This window comes from Cicer arietinum, chromosome 1 (genome assembly GCF_000331145.2).
Source record: "Cicer arietinum cultivar CDC Frontier isolate Library 1 chromosome 1, Cicar.CDCFrontier_v2.0, whole genome shotgun sequence".
NCBI lineage: Eukaryota > Viridiplantae > Streptophyta > Magnoliopsida > Fabales > Fabaceae > Cicer > Cicer arietinum.
The window spans coordinates 44,250,705-44,267,825 of NC_021160.2; the positions used below are offsets into that span (position 1 = coordinate 44,250,705).

A 17,121-nucleotide genomic window follows, 5' to 3' on the forward strand; every position below is an offset into this window, starting at 1 on the left:
TACATTCAACACTTGCTAGTAAATACTAAAAAACATTAATTTTTATTCAAATTCCCTTTTGTTTGGACAAGTAAAATATTCAATTTCCCTTATGTAAAAAAATATATATTCAAGTCAAAATTATGATACTTTTACTTTTTTTGTAGCATTGATACTATGATGAATCTATGTCATTTGGTTCAATCCGAGAAGCTTACAAAAATACAAGCACTTTGGGATATTTAAACTCAGCACAAGCTCTTGCGGATCATGCACATATGGTAATACATTTGAAGGAAACGTTACAGGCTCAAAAGTCTCTTGTTATCGTGATAGGAGGATCCTATTGTGGAAGTAAGTTAGTTAAGTCCCTTGTGATTTTTCTAAAAAAATTCTCTTTGTGCAATATGTTGTGTTAATTTACAATGTATTAGTTAATTATGTGTGCAGTGCTAGCTGTATGGTTTAGGTTGAAATATCCCCACATCGATTGGGGATTTGGCGTCATCAGCTCCACTTCTCTACTTTTTCTAATATCACATATTATGATGTTGTTTTTAGAGGATTTCATGGTAATTTAAATTTAATATTTCAAAGTTTAATAATGAATATAATTTTGATGATAAATGAATTAATTGATTTGTAGGAAGGCAGTAAGACATGCTACAAAATTATACAAAAATCTTGGTTTGTAATTGATAAAGTAGCATCACAGCCAAAGGGTCAAAATGGTCTTTCTATAATAAGCCAAAGATTCAACACTTGCTAGTACATATTAAAAAAAACATTAATTTTTATTTAATTTCCCTTTTGTGTGGACTATTAAATTATTACTGAAACTTGTTAATTAATTACTGTTCCTTGGAAAAGTCTGATGAGTTGAATGAGTAATTGCAATTAAATTACATATACACAGCTCAATACCAAAACCCTATGTTATATGTGAGGCCATTCTCAGTCAAATATATAGAAGTGATGCGGCTTTAGTAGAATACGACAAATGCCATGTTAAGTTTGATAAATTTGATAACGCGCAAAAATAATTCGGTTGGAATTGACAGGTAACTAATCGCATTTTTTGTGCTAATGTTTCGGTTACTGTATCTAATTTGATTCTTATAAATTTAGGTATGTACTGAAATGGTAATGCTTATTGGCATAGGAAAGGGTACCATGTTTCAACCTGACCCTTTTAACATGAAGAACTTTGGTGAAAATTGCAACAAAAAGTTTGGTTACACCAACTTGCCTCGCCCTCGTTGGATCACTACTTATTATGGAGGCCAAGTAAGAAATATTATTTAAATTGTAAGATTATATTATTAGCAACATAAAATTAATTAAGTTATTCACCGTTGTGACTAATGGCAGAATATAACTTTGGTTCTTCAAAAGTTTGCTTGCAACATCATATCTTTGAATGGACTAAAAGATCCTTACAGTAGTGTCGCGTAATTAATATTTTCAAAAACTCATTTGAATTATATATATTTTATATAAAATAATTAAACTTTGTGTGGCTTTTACAAATTTCAGGGTTCTGAATGACATATAACCAAGTCTTGTGGCCCTTCGTACAGTACATGGTATGCTTGATATTATGTGATTATGTGAATATATACAATTTAGTTGTCTCCTATATCGTGCATATTAGCTCCAATATAATTTATGTTAATATTTTCAGGGTTGATAAAAGCTACACAAAATGGTCGGTCGATCAGTGAAAGAAAGAGGTGAAGATAATGAAAAGATAAATTGTTGAATATTATGCTGCTGAGCTTGTGTAACGATTAAGGAGGAATATGTTTGGGTGGAGAAAGTTCAATAGATGTATTCCTGATGGATTTATGATCGATAATACTGCTACCTTCAAAGCATTATTGGTGTACATTAAGGTAAATAATATTAATAAATTTATTTTAATTTAATTATATTCAATGATTTCTGTAATAAAAAAATATATTCAAGTCAAAATTACGATACTCTTAGTAATTTGCAACATCCATTCTATGGTGAATCTATGCCATTGGTTCAATATAAGAAGCTTACAAAAAATTCAAGCACCGTGGGTTATTTAAACTCAGTACAAGCTCTTGCGGATTATGCAGATGTGGTAATACATTTGAAGGAATCAGTACAGGCTCAAAAGTCTCCTGTTATCGTGATGAGAGGATCCTATTGTGGAAGTAAGTTAGTTAAGTCCCTTGTGATTTTTGTAAAAAAAATTCTCTTTGTGCAATATGTTGTGTTAATTTACAATGTATTTGTTAATTATGCGTGCAGTGCTTGCTGCATGGTTTAGGTTGAAATATCCCTACATCGCGATTGGGGCTTTGACGTTTATGTAAATATTAAAGAGGACTATGATTGGTAGTGGAAAGTTCAATAGATGGTATTCCTGATGGATTTATGATCGATAATGTTGCTACCTTAAAAGCATTATTGTTGTACATAGAGGTAAATAATATTAACAAATTTATTTTAATTTAATTATATTCAATGATTTATGTTAAATAAATATATATTCAAGTCAAAAGTATGATACTCTTACTTTCTTGTAGCATTGATACTATGTTGAATCTATGCCATTTGGTTCAATATAAGAAGCTTACAAAAATACAAGCACTTTGGGTTATTTAAACTCAGCACAAGGTCTTGCGGATTTTGTACAAGTAGTAATACATTTGAAGGAAATATTACAGGCTCGAATGTCCCCTATCATCGTGATGAGAGAATCCTATGGTACTAGTAAGTTAGTTAAGTCCCTTGTGATTTTTTCTCAAAATTTTTCTCTTTGTGCAATATGTTATGTTAACTTATAATGTATTTGTTAATTATGCGTGCAGTGCTTGCTGCATGGTTTATGTTGAAATATCCCAACATCACGATTGGGGCTATGGCGTCATCAGCTCCACTTCTCTACTTTGATATATCACATATTATGTTGATTTTTTTAAGAGATTTCAAGGTAATTTAAATTTAATATTTCACAGTTTAATTATGAATATAATTTTGATAATAAATGAATTAATTGATGTGCAGGAAGCCGCTAAGACATACTACAAAATTATACAAAAATCTTGGTCTGTAATTGACAAAGTAGCGTCTCAGCCAAATGGTCAAAATGGTCTTTCTATACTAAGCCAGAGATTCAACACTTACTAGTAATTACTAAAAAAACATTAATTTTTATTCAATTTCCCTTTTGTTTAGACTAGTAAATTATTACTGAAACTTGTTAATTAATTACAGTCCCTTGGAATAATAGTCTGATGAGTTGACAGAGCACTTGCAATTAAATTACGTATACACAGCTCAGTACCAAAACCCTTCGATTATATGTAAGGCCATTCTCAGTCATATATATGGAGGTGTTGTGGCTTTAGCAGAATACGACAAATGCCATGTTAATTTCGATAAATATGATAACAATGCACATAAATACTTCGGTTGGGATTGACAGGTAATTAATCACATTTTCTTTTTGCTAATGTTTCAGTTACTTTATCTAATTTGATTCTTATCAATTTAGGTATGTACTGAAATGGTAATGCCTATTGGCATAGGAAAGGGTGCCATGTTTTAACCCGACCCTTTTAACTTGAAGAACTTTGTTGAAGATTGCGAGAAAAAGTTTGGTTACTCCAACTTGCCTCGCACTCGTTGGATCACTACTTATTATGGAGGCCATGTAAGAAATATTGTTTAGATCGTAAGATTATATTATTAGCAACATACAATTAATTAAGTTATTCATCGCTGTGACTAATGGCTCCAACTTGACTCGCCCTCATTGGATCACTACTTATTATGGAGGCCATGTAAGAAATATTATTTAAATTGTAAGATTATATTATCAGCAACATAAAATTAATTAAGTTATTCATCGTTGTGACTAATGTCAGAATATCACTTAGGTTCTTCAAAAGTTTGCTAGCAACATCATATTTTCGAATGGACTAAAAGATCCTTACAGTAGTTTCGGGTAATTGAATTTGACTATCAACAAGTCTTGTGGCCCTTCATACAGTACATGGTATGCTTGGTATTATGTGATTATGTGAATATATACAATTTAGTTGTCTCCTATATCGTGCATATTAGTTCCAATATAATTTAGGTTGATATTTTTAGGGTTGATAAAAGCGACACAAAATGGTCGGTCGATCAGCGAAAGAAAGAGGTGAAGATAATGAAAAGATAAATTGCTGAATATTATGCTGCTGAGCTTGTGTAACGATTAAGGAGGACTATGTTTGGGTGGAGAAAGATCAATAGATGTATTCCTAATGGATTTATGATCGATAATGCTGCTACCTTCAAAGCATTATTGATGTACATTGAGGTAAATAATATTAATAAATTTATTTTAATTTAATTATATTCAATGATTTCTGTAAAAAAAATAAATATTCAAGTCAAAATCATGATACTCTTACTTTTTTTTGCAGCATCCATACTATGTTGAATCTATGCCATCTGGTTCAATTGAAGAAGCTTACAAAAATACAAGCACTTATGGTTATTTAAACTCATCACAAGCTCTTGCGGATTATGCACATGTGGTAATACATTTGAAGGAAACATTACAGGCTCAAAAGTCCCCTGTCATCGTGATGGGAGTATACTATGGTGGAAGTAAGTTACTTAAATCCTTTGTGATTTTTCTCAAAAAATTTCTCTTTGTGCAATATGTTATGTTAATTTATAATGTATTTGTTAATTATGCGTGCAATGCTTGCTACATGGTTTAGGTTGAAATATCCCCACATCGCGATTGGGGCTTTGACGTTTATGTAAATATTAAAGAGGACTATGATTGGTAGTGGAAAGTTCAATAGATGGTATTCCTGATGGATTTATGATCGATAATGCTGCTACCTTCAAAGCATTATTGTTGTACATAGAGGTAAATAATATTAACAAATTTATTTTAATTTAATTATATTCAATGATTTTTGTAAAATATATATATATATATATATATATATATATCTTCAAGTCAAAAGTATGATAATCTTACTGTTTTGTAGCATCGATACTATAGTGAATCTATGTCATTTGGTTCAATAGAAGAAGCTTACAAAAATTCAAGCACTTTGGGTTATTTAAACTCAACACAAGTTCTTGCAGACTATGCACATGTGGTAATACATTTGAAGGAAACATTATAGGCTCGAAAGTCCCCTGTCATCGTGATGGGAGAATCCTATGGTAGTAATAAGTTAGTTAAGTCCCTTGTGATTTTTCTAAAAAAAATTCTCTTTGTGCAATATGTTATGTTAATTTATAATGTATTTGTTAATTATGCGTGCAGTGCTTGCTGCATGGTTTAGGTTGAAATATCCCCACATCGCGATTGGGGCTTTGGCGTTTGTGTAAAGATTAAATAGGACTATGCTTGTGGAGAAAGTTCAATAGATGGTATTCCTAATGGATTTATTATCGATAATGCTGCTACCTTCAAAGCATTATTGTTGTACATAGAGGTAAATAATATTAACAAATTTATTTTAATTTAATTATATTCAATGATTTATGTTAAATAAATATATACTCAAGTCAAAAGTATGATACTCTTACTTTCTTGTAACATCGATATTATGGTGAATCTATGTCATTTGGTTCAATATAAGAAGCTTACAAATATACAAGCACTTTGGGTTATTTAAACTCAGCACAAGCTCTTGCGGATTATGCACAAGTAGTAATACATTTGAAGGAAATATTACAGGCTCAAATGTCCCCTATCATCGTGATTGGAGGATCCTATGGTAGTAGAATGTTAGTTAAGTCCCTTGTGATTTTTTCTCAAAATTTTTCTCTTTGTGCAATATGTTATGTTAACTTATAATGTATTTGTTAATTATGCGTGCAGTGCTTGCTGCATGGTTTATGTTGAAATATCCCAACATCGCGATTGGGGCTATGGCGTCATCAGCTCCACTTCTCTACTTTGATATATCACATATTATGATGATTTTTTTAAGAGATTTCAAGGTAATTTAAATTTAATATTTCACAGTTTAATTATGAATATAATTTTGATGATAAATGAATTAATTGATGTGCAGGAAGCCGCTAAGACATACTACAAAATTATACAAAAATCTTGGTCTGTAATTGACAAAGTAGCGTCTCAGCCAAATGGTCAAAATGGTCTTTCTATACTAAGCCAGAGATTCAACACTTACTAGTAATTACTAAAAAAACATTAATTTTTATTCAATTTCCCTTTTGTTTAGACTAGTAAATTATTACTGAAACTTGTTAATTAATTACAGTCCCTTGGAATAGTCTGATGAGTTGAAAGAGTACTTGCAATTAAATTACGTATACACAGCTCAATACCAAAACCCTTCGATTATATGTAAGGCCATTCTCAGTCATATATATGGAGGTGTTGTGGCTTTAGCAGAATACGACAAATGCCATGTTAATTTCGATAAATATGATAATAATGCACATAAATACTTCGGTTGAGATTGGCAGGTAATTAATCACATTTTTTTTTTGCTAATGTTTCGGTTACTTTATCTAATTTGATTCTTATCAATTTAGGTATGTACTGAAATGGTAATGCCTATTGGCATAGGAAAGGGTGGCATGTTTTAACCCGGCCTATTTAACTTGAAGAACTTTGTTGAAGATTGCGAGAAAAAGTTTGGTTACTCCAACTTGCCTCGCCCTCGTTGGATCACTACTTATTATGGAGGCCATGTAAGAAATATTGTTTAAATTGTAAGATTATATTATTAGCAACATAAAATTAATTAAGTTATTCATCGCTGTGACTATTGGCAGAATATAACTTTGGTTCTTCAAAATTTTACTAGCAACATCATATTTTTGAATGGACCAAAAGATTATTACAATAGTGCCGAGTAATTAATATTTTCAAAAACTCATTTGGATTAAATATATTTTATATCAAATAACTAAACTTTGTATGGCTTTTACATATTTCAGGATTTTGAATGACATATCAACAATTCTTGTGGCCCTTCATACACTAAATGGTATGCTTGGTATTATGTGATTATTTGAATATATTCAATTTAATTGTCTACTATATAGTGCATATTAGTTCTAATATAATTCATGTTGATATTTTCAGGATCTCATGTCTTGGATATTCTAGGTGCTGATAAAAACGACCCAAAATAGTTGGTCGATCAGCGAAAGAAAGAGATGAAGATAATGAAAAGATAAATTGTTGAATATTATGCTGATGAGCTTGTGTAAAGATTAAGAATGACTATGTTTGTTGAATTTTTAATGGATAAGATCAAATTCTCTCCTAGAAATAACTTTTGGGCAAAACCAATTGCCTCTTGTTAAGGTGTAATATCCAATTCTAATAAATAATATTTCTTAGGGCGCGTCGGATATATGATTATATTTTTAAATATATTTCTATTTATATTGCGAAAGAATTATTGTGAAGGAACTATTTATTTATTATATTTAATATATTAATTTTAATATATAATTTATTACTGTTTATATTTGGCTCCTTTATAAATAATGACTCTTTTTTAGTAGGAGTGATTTTGGGTCCTCTGTAGCTGATTCGCTCATGGTTGTTGCATGTGGCTAGGTTTTGAGTCTTTTCTTTTTCAATTTTTCAATTTAAAATTGGCTTCCCCAAACATTTCTCCCTCTCTCTCTCTTCGAGAACAATTCTCTCATTAATTAATATACTTTTAACTCATTTTATAATTTCTATCTATAATTGTAATAGTACTCTTCAATGAACATAGAAGGATGTGAATTTAAAGCAAATTTAATTAAAGTATGTCCAAAAATATTTATACTTCTTTTTACATTATTAATCAAAAAAATAGAAAAAGTAGTTGAAATATTGAAGAAGTAGCTATAAGTAAACCAATTTTAATTTATTGAGAAAAGTATGATTTTTTTTGCCACGTTTTATATTTTCTTGGTTCATTTGTTTTTGTATATGCTTTCTAATACTTTAGGTGCGTTGTGAGATAATTTTTTTTTAAATAATTTTTTTTGATAGAGGAGTATTGTGAGTTACGATGAAGTGTCATTACAATTTTTTTTTAATTTTTAAAATTTTAAAATTAAATATGATTAGTTAATTTTTTTTGACAGGATTAAATACTGTAAACTTATTATATAGTAGTCACCAATAAATAGCGTCGGAGTCAGAGACCCACACTAAATATAACAACTAAAATGAGTTTTTCTAGTGTTAAGTTGTTCTCAAAACTTAACTAATTAACTATTGATACACATTAATGATCATATCACATTGTAACATTACAATATAAAACATTAATTTGTCTAGTTTGCATCAATATATTATTTAAGTGTGACCCTTTAGCTTACTAATATTAGATGCATGATATGTATTAAGTAGTTGGTATGTAAACTTAGTATTTCTCAAAACTTAACTAATTAACTTTTGTTGCTATTAATGGCCTAAAGAACGTCTAATTAGCTTAAAAAGGACTCTTGCATGATATGTGTTGAGATTAACATTCCTTTAACGTGCAGACATTAAATACACTAATAAATTTAAGTAATTCCCAAAAATTAATTGCCATTAATATTCCTATAACATCATGAGTTAATTGTCTAGAATATAACTTGAGTGTTAACATAATTCGACAAAATGGATAGTTTATACAAATCCCAACACAAAATCAGACAAATGCATTAATATACATACTAATCCTTCAAAAGTAAGAGCAAAAAAAAAACATGGAGTACATAACACATCCAATGTTCAAAATGATCTCCTAGAAATTTTAATCAAACTATAGCATAAACTACTATGTTTCATTTCTTCAACTCTTGATCTAAGTTTTTTTTACCTGCAAAACATTTAAATAACGTGGAATGAGATTACATCTCAGTGGATCCTAAAGAATGAAACCAAATCAATTAACATTTTAATTCATTTAAAAAAATATTTATTTCTATTCATTTATAGTTACTCCCGAGCTACACTTTCTATGTATAGTTTTAACTCTTTCTAAGTATTTAAGCCATTAAATGTGAGTAATCTAATGACTTAAACTCTACCTAACAAGTCTGTCATAAAGATTACATTAGTTTTATTAGTGTCATCTTCTTGTTAGTAACTTTATTTTGTTAAGATTGTACATAATTACGTATGTAAGTGGTGCTCCACTTACCCTCGCTTACTCCTCTCTTCCGTCGCATATATATGGATAATTCATCTAACTACAATGAATCTTATACTAAACACCACCTTAATCAAACATATAATAATTATTTATAACTACATACACACACCCATATATATAAAATAACACCTATTAATTATAATATCATCTATTAACAAATATATTAAAGACTATCACACTCAACCTTGAAAATTCTTATGATAACATACATTATTAAATCAATTATATCATACTAATCATATAATGTAAAATGAAAATCAAAAGAACATGCTTAAGATAGATTTTTTTCAAAACAGCCCCAAATTTATATTATAACAATGCAAAATTGAATTTAAATGCAGAGTCAACTGACATGAACTTATAAGTATCATAATTGAGTAAATGAACACTCTTTTAAAAACTTACATGTCTAGTTTACAGATAAAAATTTATTTTTTTCAAATTAAGTCTCCAATTCTTGCAATTTATCAAAACAATACACAAGGTCAGAAAAACAAGACAACAACTCTGGTCTAACTTATAACCTATTTTTAAGCATCAATACTCAATCAAACATCAAAAAAATTATACTCATATTGAAGGTAATTGACACTACGAGAGATCAACTTTTTGCATGCGGAAATATATCCACAGGCAATACATGAGGATTTTCCTATGGTTCACAATTATGCTAGGAATGTTGTTGCATTGTGATGACAAGTAATGTTTTCTTTTGCTGCAGATTTACATGTGATTCTATGACTGCAACAAAACTATCCTTTTTCATTTGGATTTATCTACGGTAGAAGTCCGTATGAAACGTCCAGGAAATTCCCAGGTAAATTTCTTGCGGAATTTCATACTAATTTTTATGTTTTTGTTTTTTTATAAATAAAGTATCTTTTATTTTTATATAAAGCATAATTGATTTTTAAGCAAATTAAAAAAGTAAGACAAGTTTCATGGTTAGAGATAACAATATAATCCGTTTCAGCTGCATTCACTCGAATCTGTCTTGATTTGGAGGGGAAAATATACTTTAATTGGTACGGATTTGAATTTTCCCCAAAATTAAAATAGGAGGCGGAGACGGATTCGAGTGTTGTAATTTTTAAATTTTATATAGTAGTATCTATTAAATTCATTGAATTAAAAGCTTTAATAAATTTATCTATTTAACTTTAAACTCAATAATTAAATAAATTGTATTCATAATTAAAATTTTATTTTAATTAAAATTATGACAAAAAAATGTTATTTTAAAATAAAATTAAAAGATAAAACTTAAAAATTTGACGATATTAAATTTAAAATATAGTTAAAAACATTATTTCAAAAAAAAAAGATAAACTTAAAAATGTAATAATATTAAAATCATAAAAAAAGTATCATTTTAAAATATATCAAAAAGTAAACTTAAAGATATGATAATATTAAATATAAAAATACGATAGTACTAAAACTTATCACTAAAACTTATCATACTATTTTTCTAGTGAGATAAATGTTTTGAATGCTTGCCTCACACTACCATAAACAACTCAGATTATGTTCATATTATATGGTTGCCTCCTTAAAGATTTTCTCCTTCATCTCCGCAAACCCTAACGTCTCCATTTTTCGCTCTCGTCGTTCTCTTTCATGCTCCATTCTCTTTCTCCTTCATATTTGTTCTCGCATTTCTTGCCATTCTCTCTGTTTCTCTCCCAAATCGGATGAACCCTAATCAACTTCCATCGTTTCTCATTTCTTAATTTCTCTTTCAAATCGCATGAACCCTAACCTACATCTGACGAGTCCTAAGCGCAATTTCAGATAATTTCTTAATTTTCTTATGAATTTTTTCTTATATTTAATTCCGAGTGAGTAAGCCATTAATAAAGTTTAGAAATTCAAACCAAAATTTGGAAACACATAATGATAGATAGCATAGCAAAGCAATTAAGAAAGAGTAAAAGAAAAATCTATGTCAATCTTGAAGATCCTTAGTAGTACTAGTAGTTAGGGAATTATTTCATGTTTTGAACATTCTCATGGCTTATTCGAAGTTCCCAACAACTTTTGTTTCCCATACATTGAATGATGACTTATGCTCATAAGAGAGAAGGTTTAATTTACATCATAGCAAGGATATGTTTTATGTATGTTTTTGAGGTCTGTGTATATAAATTAGTATTTTATTCTTGGGGTTGATTTGATTTATGCCTCAAGTCTTGTATCTTTTTTTTTTTTTTTTATCTATTCTTGAGTCTAACATATAACTGTTGCTTTTTTGCTCTGCACTTTTTTCCCTCATTGTCTCAATAAGTTTTTTTAAATAAGATTTTTAATGAGATAAATGTTTGTATTACTTAGGTTTGGTCTACTCCCCCTCTGAGTCTTCTTTTTATTTTTTTTATTTTACCTTTGTAATATATTTTGAGCCCTTTGGATGATTTGTGATTGTATAGTAAAAGTCATTTATACTGGATGATTTCTTTACACTCTGACGATTTATAAAATAAAAACATTATTTAATTTGAAACAAAAAAATAAAATTTACATTATGCAAAAAATACCAAAAATTAAACTTATCAACAATGAATATAAGTAAATTATAATGAAGTTAATAATAACTAGTAGTTTTTCTTTTATAAATAATTTTGTTGTTAAATCATAGAAAGTAATATTCTTTCACTTGTAGGAACTTTGTATAGCTTATATATATATATAGTAGTTTTTCTTTTATAAATAATTTTGTTGTTAAATCATAGAAAGTAATATTCTTTCACTTGTAGGAACTTTGTATAGCTTATATATATATATAGTAGTTTTTCTTTTATAAATAATTTTGTTGTTAAATCATAGAAAGTAATATTCTTTCACTTGTAGGAACTTTGTATAGCTTATATATATATATAGTAGTTTTTCTTTTATAAATAATTTTGTTGTTAAATCATAGAAAGTAATATTCTTTCACTTGTAGGAACTTTGTATAGCTTATATATATATATAGTAGTTTTTCTTTTGTGAATAATTTTGTTGTTAAATCATAGAAAGTAATATTCTTTCACTTGTAGGAACTTTTGTATAGCTTATATATATATGGTATTTTTTCTTTTATAATAATTTTGTTGTTAAAATCATAAAAAGTAATATTCTTTCACTTTCACTTGTAGGAACTTTTGTATAGCTTATATATATATGGTAGTTTTTCTTTTATAAATAATTTTGTTGTTAAATCATAGAAAGTAATATTCTTTCACTTGTAGGAACTTTGTATAGCTTATATATATATAGTAGTTTTTCTTTTCTAAATAATTTTGTTGTTAAATCATAGAAAGTAATATTCTTTCACTTGTAGGAACTTTGTATAGCTTATATATATATATATGGTAGTTTTTCTTTTATAAATGATTTTGTTGTTAAATCATAGAAAGTAATATTCTTTCACTTGTGGGAACTTTGTATAGCTTATATATATATATTAGTTTTTCCTTTATAAATAATTTTGTTGTTAAATCATAGAAAGTTATATTCTTTCAAATGTAGGAACTTTGTATAGCTTATATATATAGTAGTTTTTATTTTATAAATAATTTTGATTGGGAGAGAGCTAGGGTTACTTCTTAATTGGTTTGAGGGAAATAGTTTTTTTTTTTTGTGTAGAGAAAATTTGGCTTAATAATAATATTCCAATATGTTTTTTTTACAAGAAAGATATTTCATTTAGCATCTAAATCCGCCAAAAAATAATTTAAAATATAAGGTGTAAATAAAAAACAATATTTAATATTTAGTTAGTTGATATAATTAGTTATATTAACTAGTTGTTACTCATTTGTTATATAATCTTATATCATTTGATGTAGTTGAATAATTTTCTTATTATTCAATATAAATGATTTTGCTACATGAATTTTTGTAAGGATTTTTTGAATTTGTGACATGAATAAATGACCTCTCATTGAATGAGATTATAAAAGTATTTCATACAGATAATATATCTATATTACGCTCTAAAAATTAGTATAATGTGGGAATATAAATTTATGTTACTTATAATTTGAATCAACAAAAATCTCTCTAATTTCCATGACAAAGTTATTATTAATTCTATATTTTAAAATATTCTGTTTGCATTATATCTTATCTGCAATTAAAAAATATACAAGTCTTTCGAATATTCGTCATAAACATTAATTAGTATAATTAAAGCTCCACCTCATCAATTACATTTTCTTTAAGACACTAAAATTCTACATTCGCTGCAAAACATTATAATGATTTTTTTAATTAGTTTTCTCATCTGGTAATCCCATATTGATGCTAAATAAGAATTAAAACTTGGAAGTAAATTAAACCTTAAACTCATATGATTGCTTAGGTATAAGAACATCTTGCTTCAATAACTTCATATGTTTAATCACCATTAACTTATTGCTCCTCTAATCGTCTAAAGATGAAGAATGCATGTAAAAAAAAAAAATTGTAAAATGTAAAAAAAGAAAGAAAAAAATAAGGAAGAGTGGGACCTAGCATAGCATATTAGGATTGTAAAATGTGAAGGTACAAGAGAAAATGTAACAGTACAATTAGAAAGGAGTACAATTAGAAAGGTCAAACTGCTAAAAGATGTTGTTTAGGCTCATTAAGAAAGGATTGGGCGTGATAATGCTTTTTAGGTGTCTAATTATGTTAGTATATTTTCCTTTCTTAATATATAAATGATATTTCAAAGCACTTGAATAAAGAAACATCATGATTAAATATTAAATATAAATATATCTCTCAATAAAGAGAAATAGATAATAATTAGCCTATATATATATATATATATATATATATATATATATATATATATTTAAATTACTCAATTTTTGAATAAAAAAGTGTTGTTATTGCCGTTCAATAATTAATATATACATAAGTTCTAAAATATTATTATATTTTGTGATAATAATATAAATCCCATCAATAATTAAGATGAGTAGTTTAATAAAAAAAAATTTAATTTTTTTAATTATTATATTTCTTAATTTATATGCAAATATCAAATTAAAATAATGTTGTGAGGTATACATATTGGACTTAATTATCTCTAAATGCATGCGTGATTGTAGAACATGATACCGTTTAATATCTATTTGATCATGTTATTTAGAGTTTATAGAAAGAATTTAAACAACTAAAACTTTGTAAAAATTGCACAATTGTAAATTTATAATCCATAAAAAAAAAATATATTACAAAAATAAAAAATGTTCTAAGTCTTGATTGAATATGAGATCATTACTCCTTTATATAAATCCAAAACACTTTAAGAAGGAATCAATACTCCTTTATATAAATCCAAAACACTTTAGGAAGGAATATAAACACTCTCTAAATCCAAAACATATATGAGAATCATTACTCCTTTATATAAATCCAAAACACCTTAGGAAAGAATATAAACACTCCTTATGTAAATCCAAAACATATGAGAGTCATGGTAAGAAAGAATATTTTTATTTGAAACAAGAAACAAGAATCATTTAATTATTTTGAAACAAAAAACAAGAAACAAGACAACCATTTTCTCTTCACTTTCTTTTGGAACAAGACCATCGTTTTCTTTAAATGCATGCATGTGTGATGTTTTTCTTCTCTTCATGTTTTTTTTTTTCATTTTCTTTCTTCACTTCTTTCTTCATTTTCTTTCTTCACTTCTTTCTTCACTTATTTCTTCATTTTCTTTCTTCACTTCTTTCTTCACTTCTTTCTTCACTTTCTTTTAGCACAAACATGAAACAAGACAACCATTTCCTCTTCATGTTTTTCTTCACTTTCTTTTGGAGTACTTTTTCAACCATCACTGGTATCAATAACCCTTCTAGTTTCAACCTATTTCCTAGAACCAACCCAAAAATAATTCAAGTATCAAAGAATGTGGAAACATATTGTTATGATCAAACAATTGATCATTTTTCTTATAGACCTTTAAGCTATTCAAAGTTTAAACAACGCTATTTTGTGAATTTCAAGTATTGGGACGGTGCTAATTATAGTGCCACAATACTTGTCTTTTTGGACGGGGAAAGTTCAATAAATGGTATTCCTTAATTTTTTTAATCTATTAGTAGATGATACATAGTAATAGATAAAAATAAATGCTCTTATAGTCATTAAATTCTCACTATTAAACTAATCACCAATTAATATGATAAGAGTAAATCAAATTTCCTTTAAAGTAGATCATAAGAGTCCTCCTTAGTCTTTACACAAGCTCATCAACATAATATTGAGCAATTCATCTTTTTCTTATCTTCACTTCTTTCTTTTGGAACAAAACCCCCCATTTTCTTTAAATGCATGCATGATGTTGTTATTCTCTTCATGTGTTTCTTCACTTTCTTTTAGCACAACCATTTTCTCTTCATGTTTTTCTTCACTTTCTTTTGGAGTTCTTTTTCAACCATCACTTGTATCAATAACTCTACTCATTTCAATCTATTTCCTACAACCAACCAAACAAAAATTCAAATATCAAAGGATGTGGAAACATATTATTATGATCAAACAATCGTTCATTTTTCATATACACCTTTAAGCTATACAAAGTTCAAACAACGCTATTTTGTGAATTTCAAGTATTGGTGGATCTAATTGTAGTGCTCCAATACTTGTCTTTTTGGGTGGAGAAAGTTCAACAGATGGTATTCCTGATGGATTTATGACCGATAATGCTGCTACCTTCAAAACATTATTCGTGTACATAGAGGTAAATAATATTAACAAATTTCTTTTAATTTAACTATATTCGATGATTTCTGTAAAAAAATATATATTCAAGTTAAAATTATGATAGTCTTATTTTTTTGTAGCATCGATACTATGATTGATGAATCTATGCCATTTGGTTCAATAGACGAAGCTTACAAAAATATAAGCACTTTGGGTTATTTAAACTCAACACAAGCTCTTGAAGGAAACGTTATAGGCTCAAAAGTCTCCTGCCATCGTGATAGGAGGATCCTATGGTGAAAGTAAGTTAGTTAAGTCCCTTGTGATTTTTCTCAAAAATTTTCTCTTTGTGCAATATGTTGTGTTAATTTATAATGTATTTTTTAATTATGCGTGTAGTGCTTGCTGCATGGTTTAGGTTGAAATATCCCCACATCGCGATTGGAACTTTGGCGTCATTAGCTCCACTTCTCTAATTTGATAATATCACACCACAAAATGCAAAGCATATTATGATGTTGTTTCAAGGGATTTCAAGGTAACTTAAATTTAATATTTCACAATTTAATAATGAATATAATTTTGATGATAAATGAATTAATTGATGTGCAGGAAGCCAGTAAGACATGCTACAAAAATCTTGGTCTGTAATTGACAAAGTAGCGTCTCAGCCAAATGGTCTTTCTATATTAAGCTAGAGATTCAACACTTGCTAGTAATTACTAAAAAAACATTAATTTTTATTCAATTCCTCTTTTGTTTGGACTAGTAAATTATTACTGAAACTTGTTAATTAATTACAGTCCCTTGGAAAAGTCTGATGAGTTGAAAGAGTACTTGCAATTAAGTTACGTATATGAGGCCATTCTCAGTCAAATATATTGAGGTGTTGTGGCTTTAGCAGAATATGGCAAATGCCATGTTAATTTCGATAAATATGATAACAATGCACATAAATACTTCGGTTGGGATTGACAGGTAATTAATCACATTTTCTTTTTGCTAATGTTTCAGTTACTTTATCTAATTTGATTCTTATCAATTTAGGTATGTACTGAAATGGTAATGCCTGTTGGCATAGGAAAGGGTACCATGTTTCAACCCGGCACTTTTAACTTGAAGAAATTTGTTCTACAAAAAGTTTGGTTACTCCAATTTGTCTCGTTCTCATTGGATCACTACTTATTATGGAGGCCATGTATGAAATATTGTTTAAATAGTAAGATTATATTATTAGCAACATAAAACTAATAGAGCTATTCATTGCTTGACTAAT

The 17,121-nt window shown here is 28.0% G+C and overlaps 2 protein-coding genes and 1 pseudogene across 7 annotated transcripts; all 3 read left to right on the forward strand.

The window, feature by feature from the left end:
- Positions 1 to 151: 151 nt before the first annotated feature.
- LOC140918653 (uncharacterized) lies at positions 152 to 7,443 on the forward strand. Of its 6 annotated transcripts, none has more exons than XM_073366644.1 (23): positions 152 to 333; positions 1,108 to 1,266; positions 1,516 to 1,565; positions 1,664 to 1,874; positions 2,088 to 2,165; positions 2,263 to 2,436; positions 2,541 to 2,727; positions 2,826 to 2,947; positions 3,022 to 3,143; positions 3,232 to 3,442; positions 3,512 to 4,015; positions 4,114 to 4,324; positions 4,431 to 4,617; positions 4,734 to 4,888; positions 5,113 to 5,193; positions 5,297 to 5,468; positions 5,619 to 5,763; positions 5,858 to 5,979; positions 6,054 to 6,175; positions 6,264 to 6,471; positions 6,541 to 6,699; positions 6,949 to 6,998; positions 7,097 to 7,443. In XM_073366644.1, exons 7-10 carry the CDS (start codon positions 2,688 to 2,690, stop codon positions 3,242 to 3,244), a joined length of 297 nt encoding a protein of 98 aa, XP_073222745.1. In that variant the 5' UTR covers positions 152 to 333; positions 1,108 to 1,266; positions 1,516 to 1,565; positions 1,664 to 1,874; positions 2,088 to 2,165; positions 2,263 to 2,436; positions 2,541 to 2,687; the 3' UTR covers positions 3,245 to 3,442; positions 3,512 to 4,015; positions 4,114 to 4,324; positions 4,431 to 4,617; positions 4,734 to 4,888; positions 5,113 to 5,193; positions 5,297 to 5,468; positions 5,619 to 5,763; positions 5,858 to 5,979; positions 6,054 to 6,175; positions 6,264 to 6,471; positions 6,541 to 6,699; positions 6,949 to 6,998; positions 7,097 to 7,443. The 6 variants fall into 5 exon arrangements, with proteins under 6 accessions (XP_073222745.1, XP_073222749.1, XP_073222752.1 ...); XM_073366651.1 differs by having other exon boundaries at positions 5,658 to 5,763; XM_073366650.1 differs by having other exon boundaries at positions 5,714 to 5,763.
- LOC140918647 (uncharacterized) lies at positions 4,232 to 5,320 on the forward strand. The gene is made up of 5 exons (XM_073364071.1): positions 4,232 to 4,324; positions 4,431 to 4,617; positions 4,806 to 4,888; positions 5,013 to 5,126; positions 5,297 to 5,320. Exons 1-5 carry the CDS (start codon positions 4,232 to 4,234, stop codon positions 5,318 to 5,320), a joined length of 501 nt encoding a protein of 166 aa, XP_073220172.1.
- A 7,160-nt stretch (positions 7,444 to 14,603) lies between the features above and the next one.
- On the forward strand, positions 14,604 to 16,593 carry LOC101512460 (uncharacterized; annotated as a pseudogene).
- Positions 16,594 to 17,121: the final 528 nt, after the last annotated feature.

Coding starts and splice junctions, on each gene's coding strand:
- LOC140918647 (XM_073364071.1), top strand. CDS start 4,232: ATGTTTGGGTGGAGAAAGATCAATAGATGTATTCCTAATGGATTTATG. Junction 4,325..4,430: donor CATTATTGATGTACATTGAG/GTAAATAATATT, acceptor TTTTTTTTGCAG/CATCCATACTATGTTGAATC. Junction 4,889..5,012: donor CATTATTGTTGTACATAGAG/GTAAATAATATT, acceptor ACTGTTTTGTAG/CATCGATACTATAGTGAATC.
- LOC140918653 (XM_073366643.1), top strand. CDS start 168: ATGTCATTTGGTTCAATCCGAGAAGCTTACAAAAATACAAGCACTTTG. Junction 334..1,141: donor AGGAGGATCCTATTGTGGAA/GTAAGTTAGTTA, acceptor TTATTGGCATAG/GAAAGGGTACCATGTTTCAA.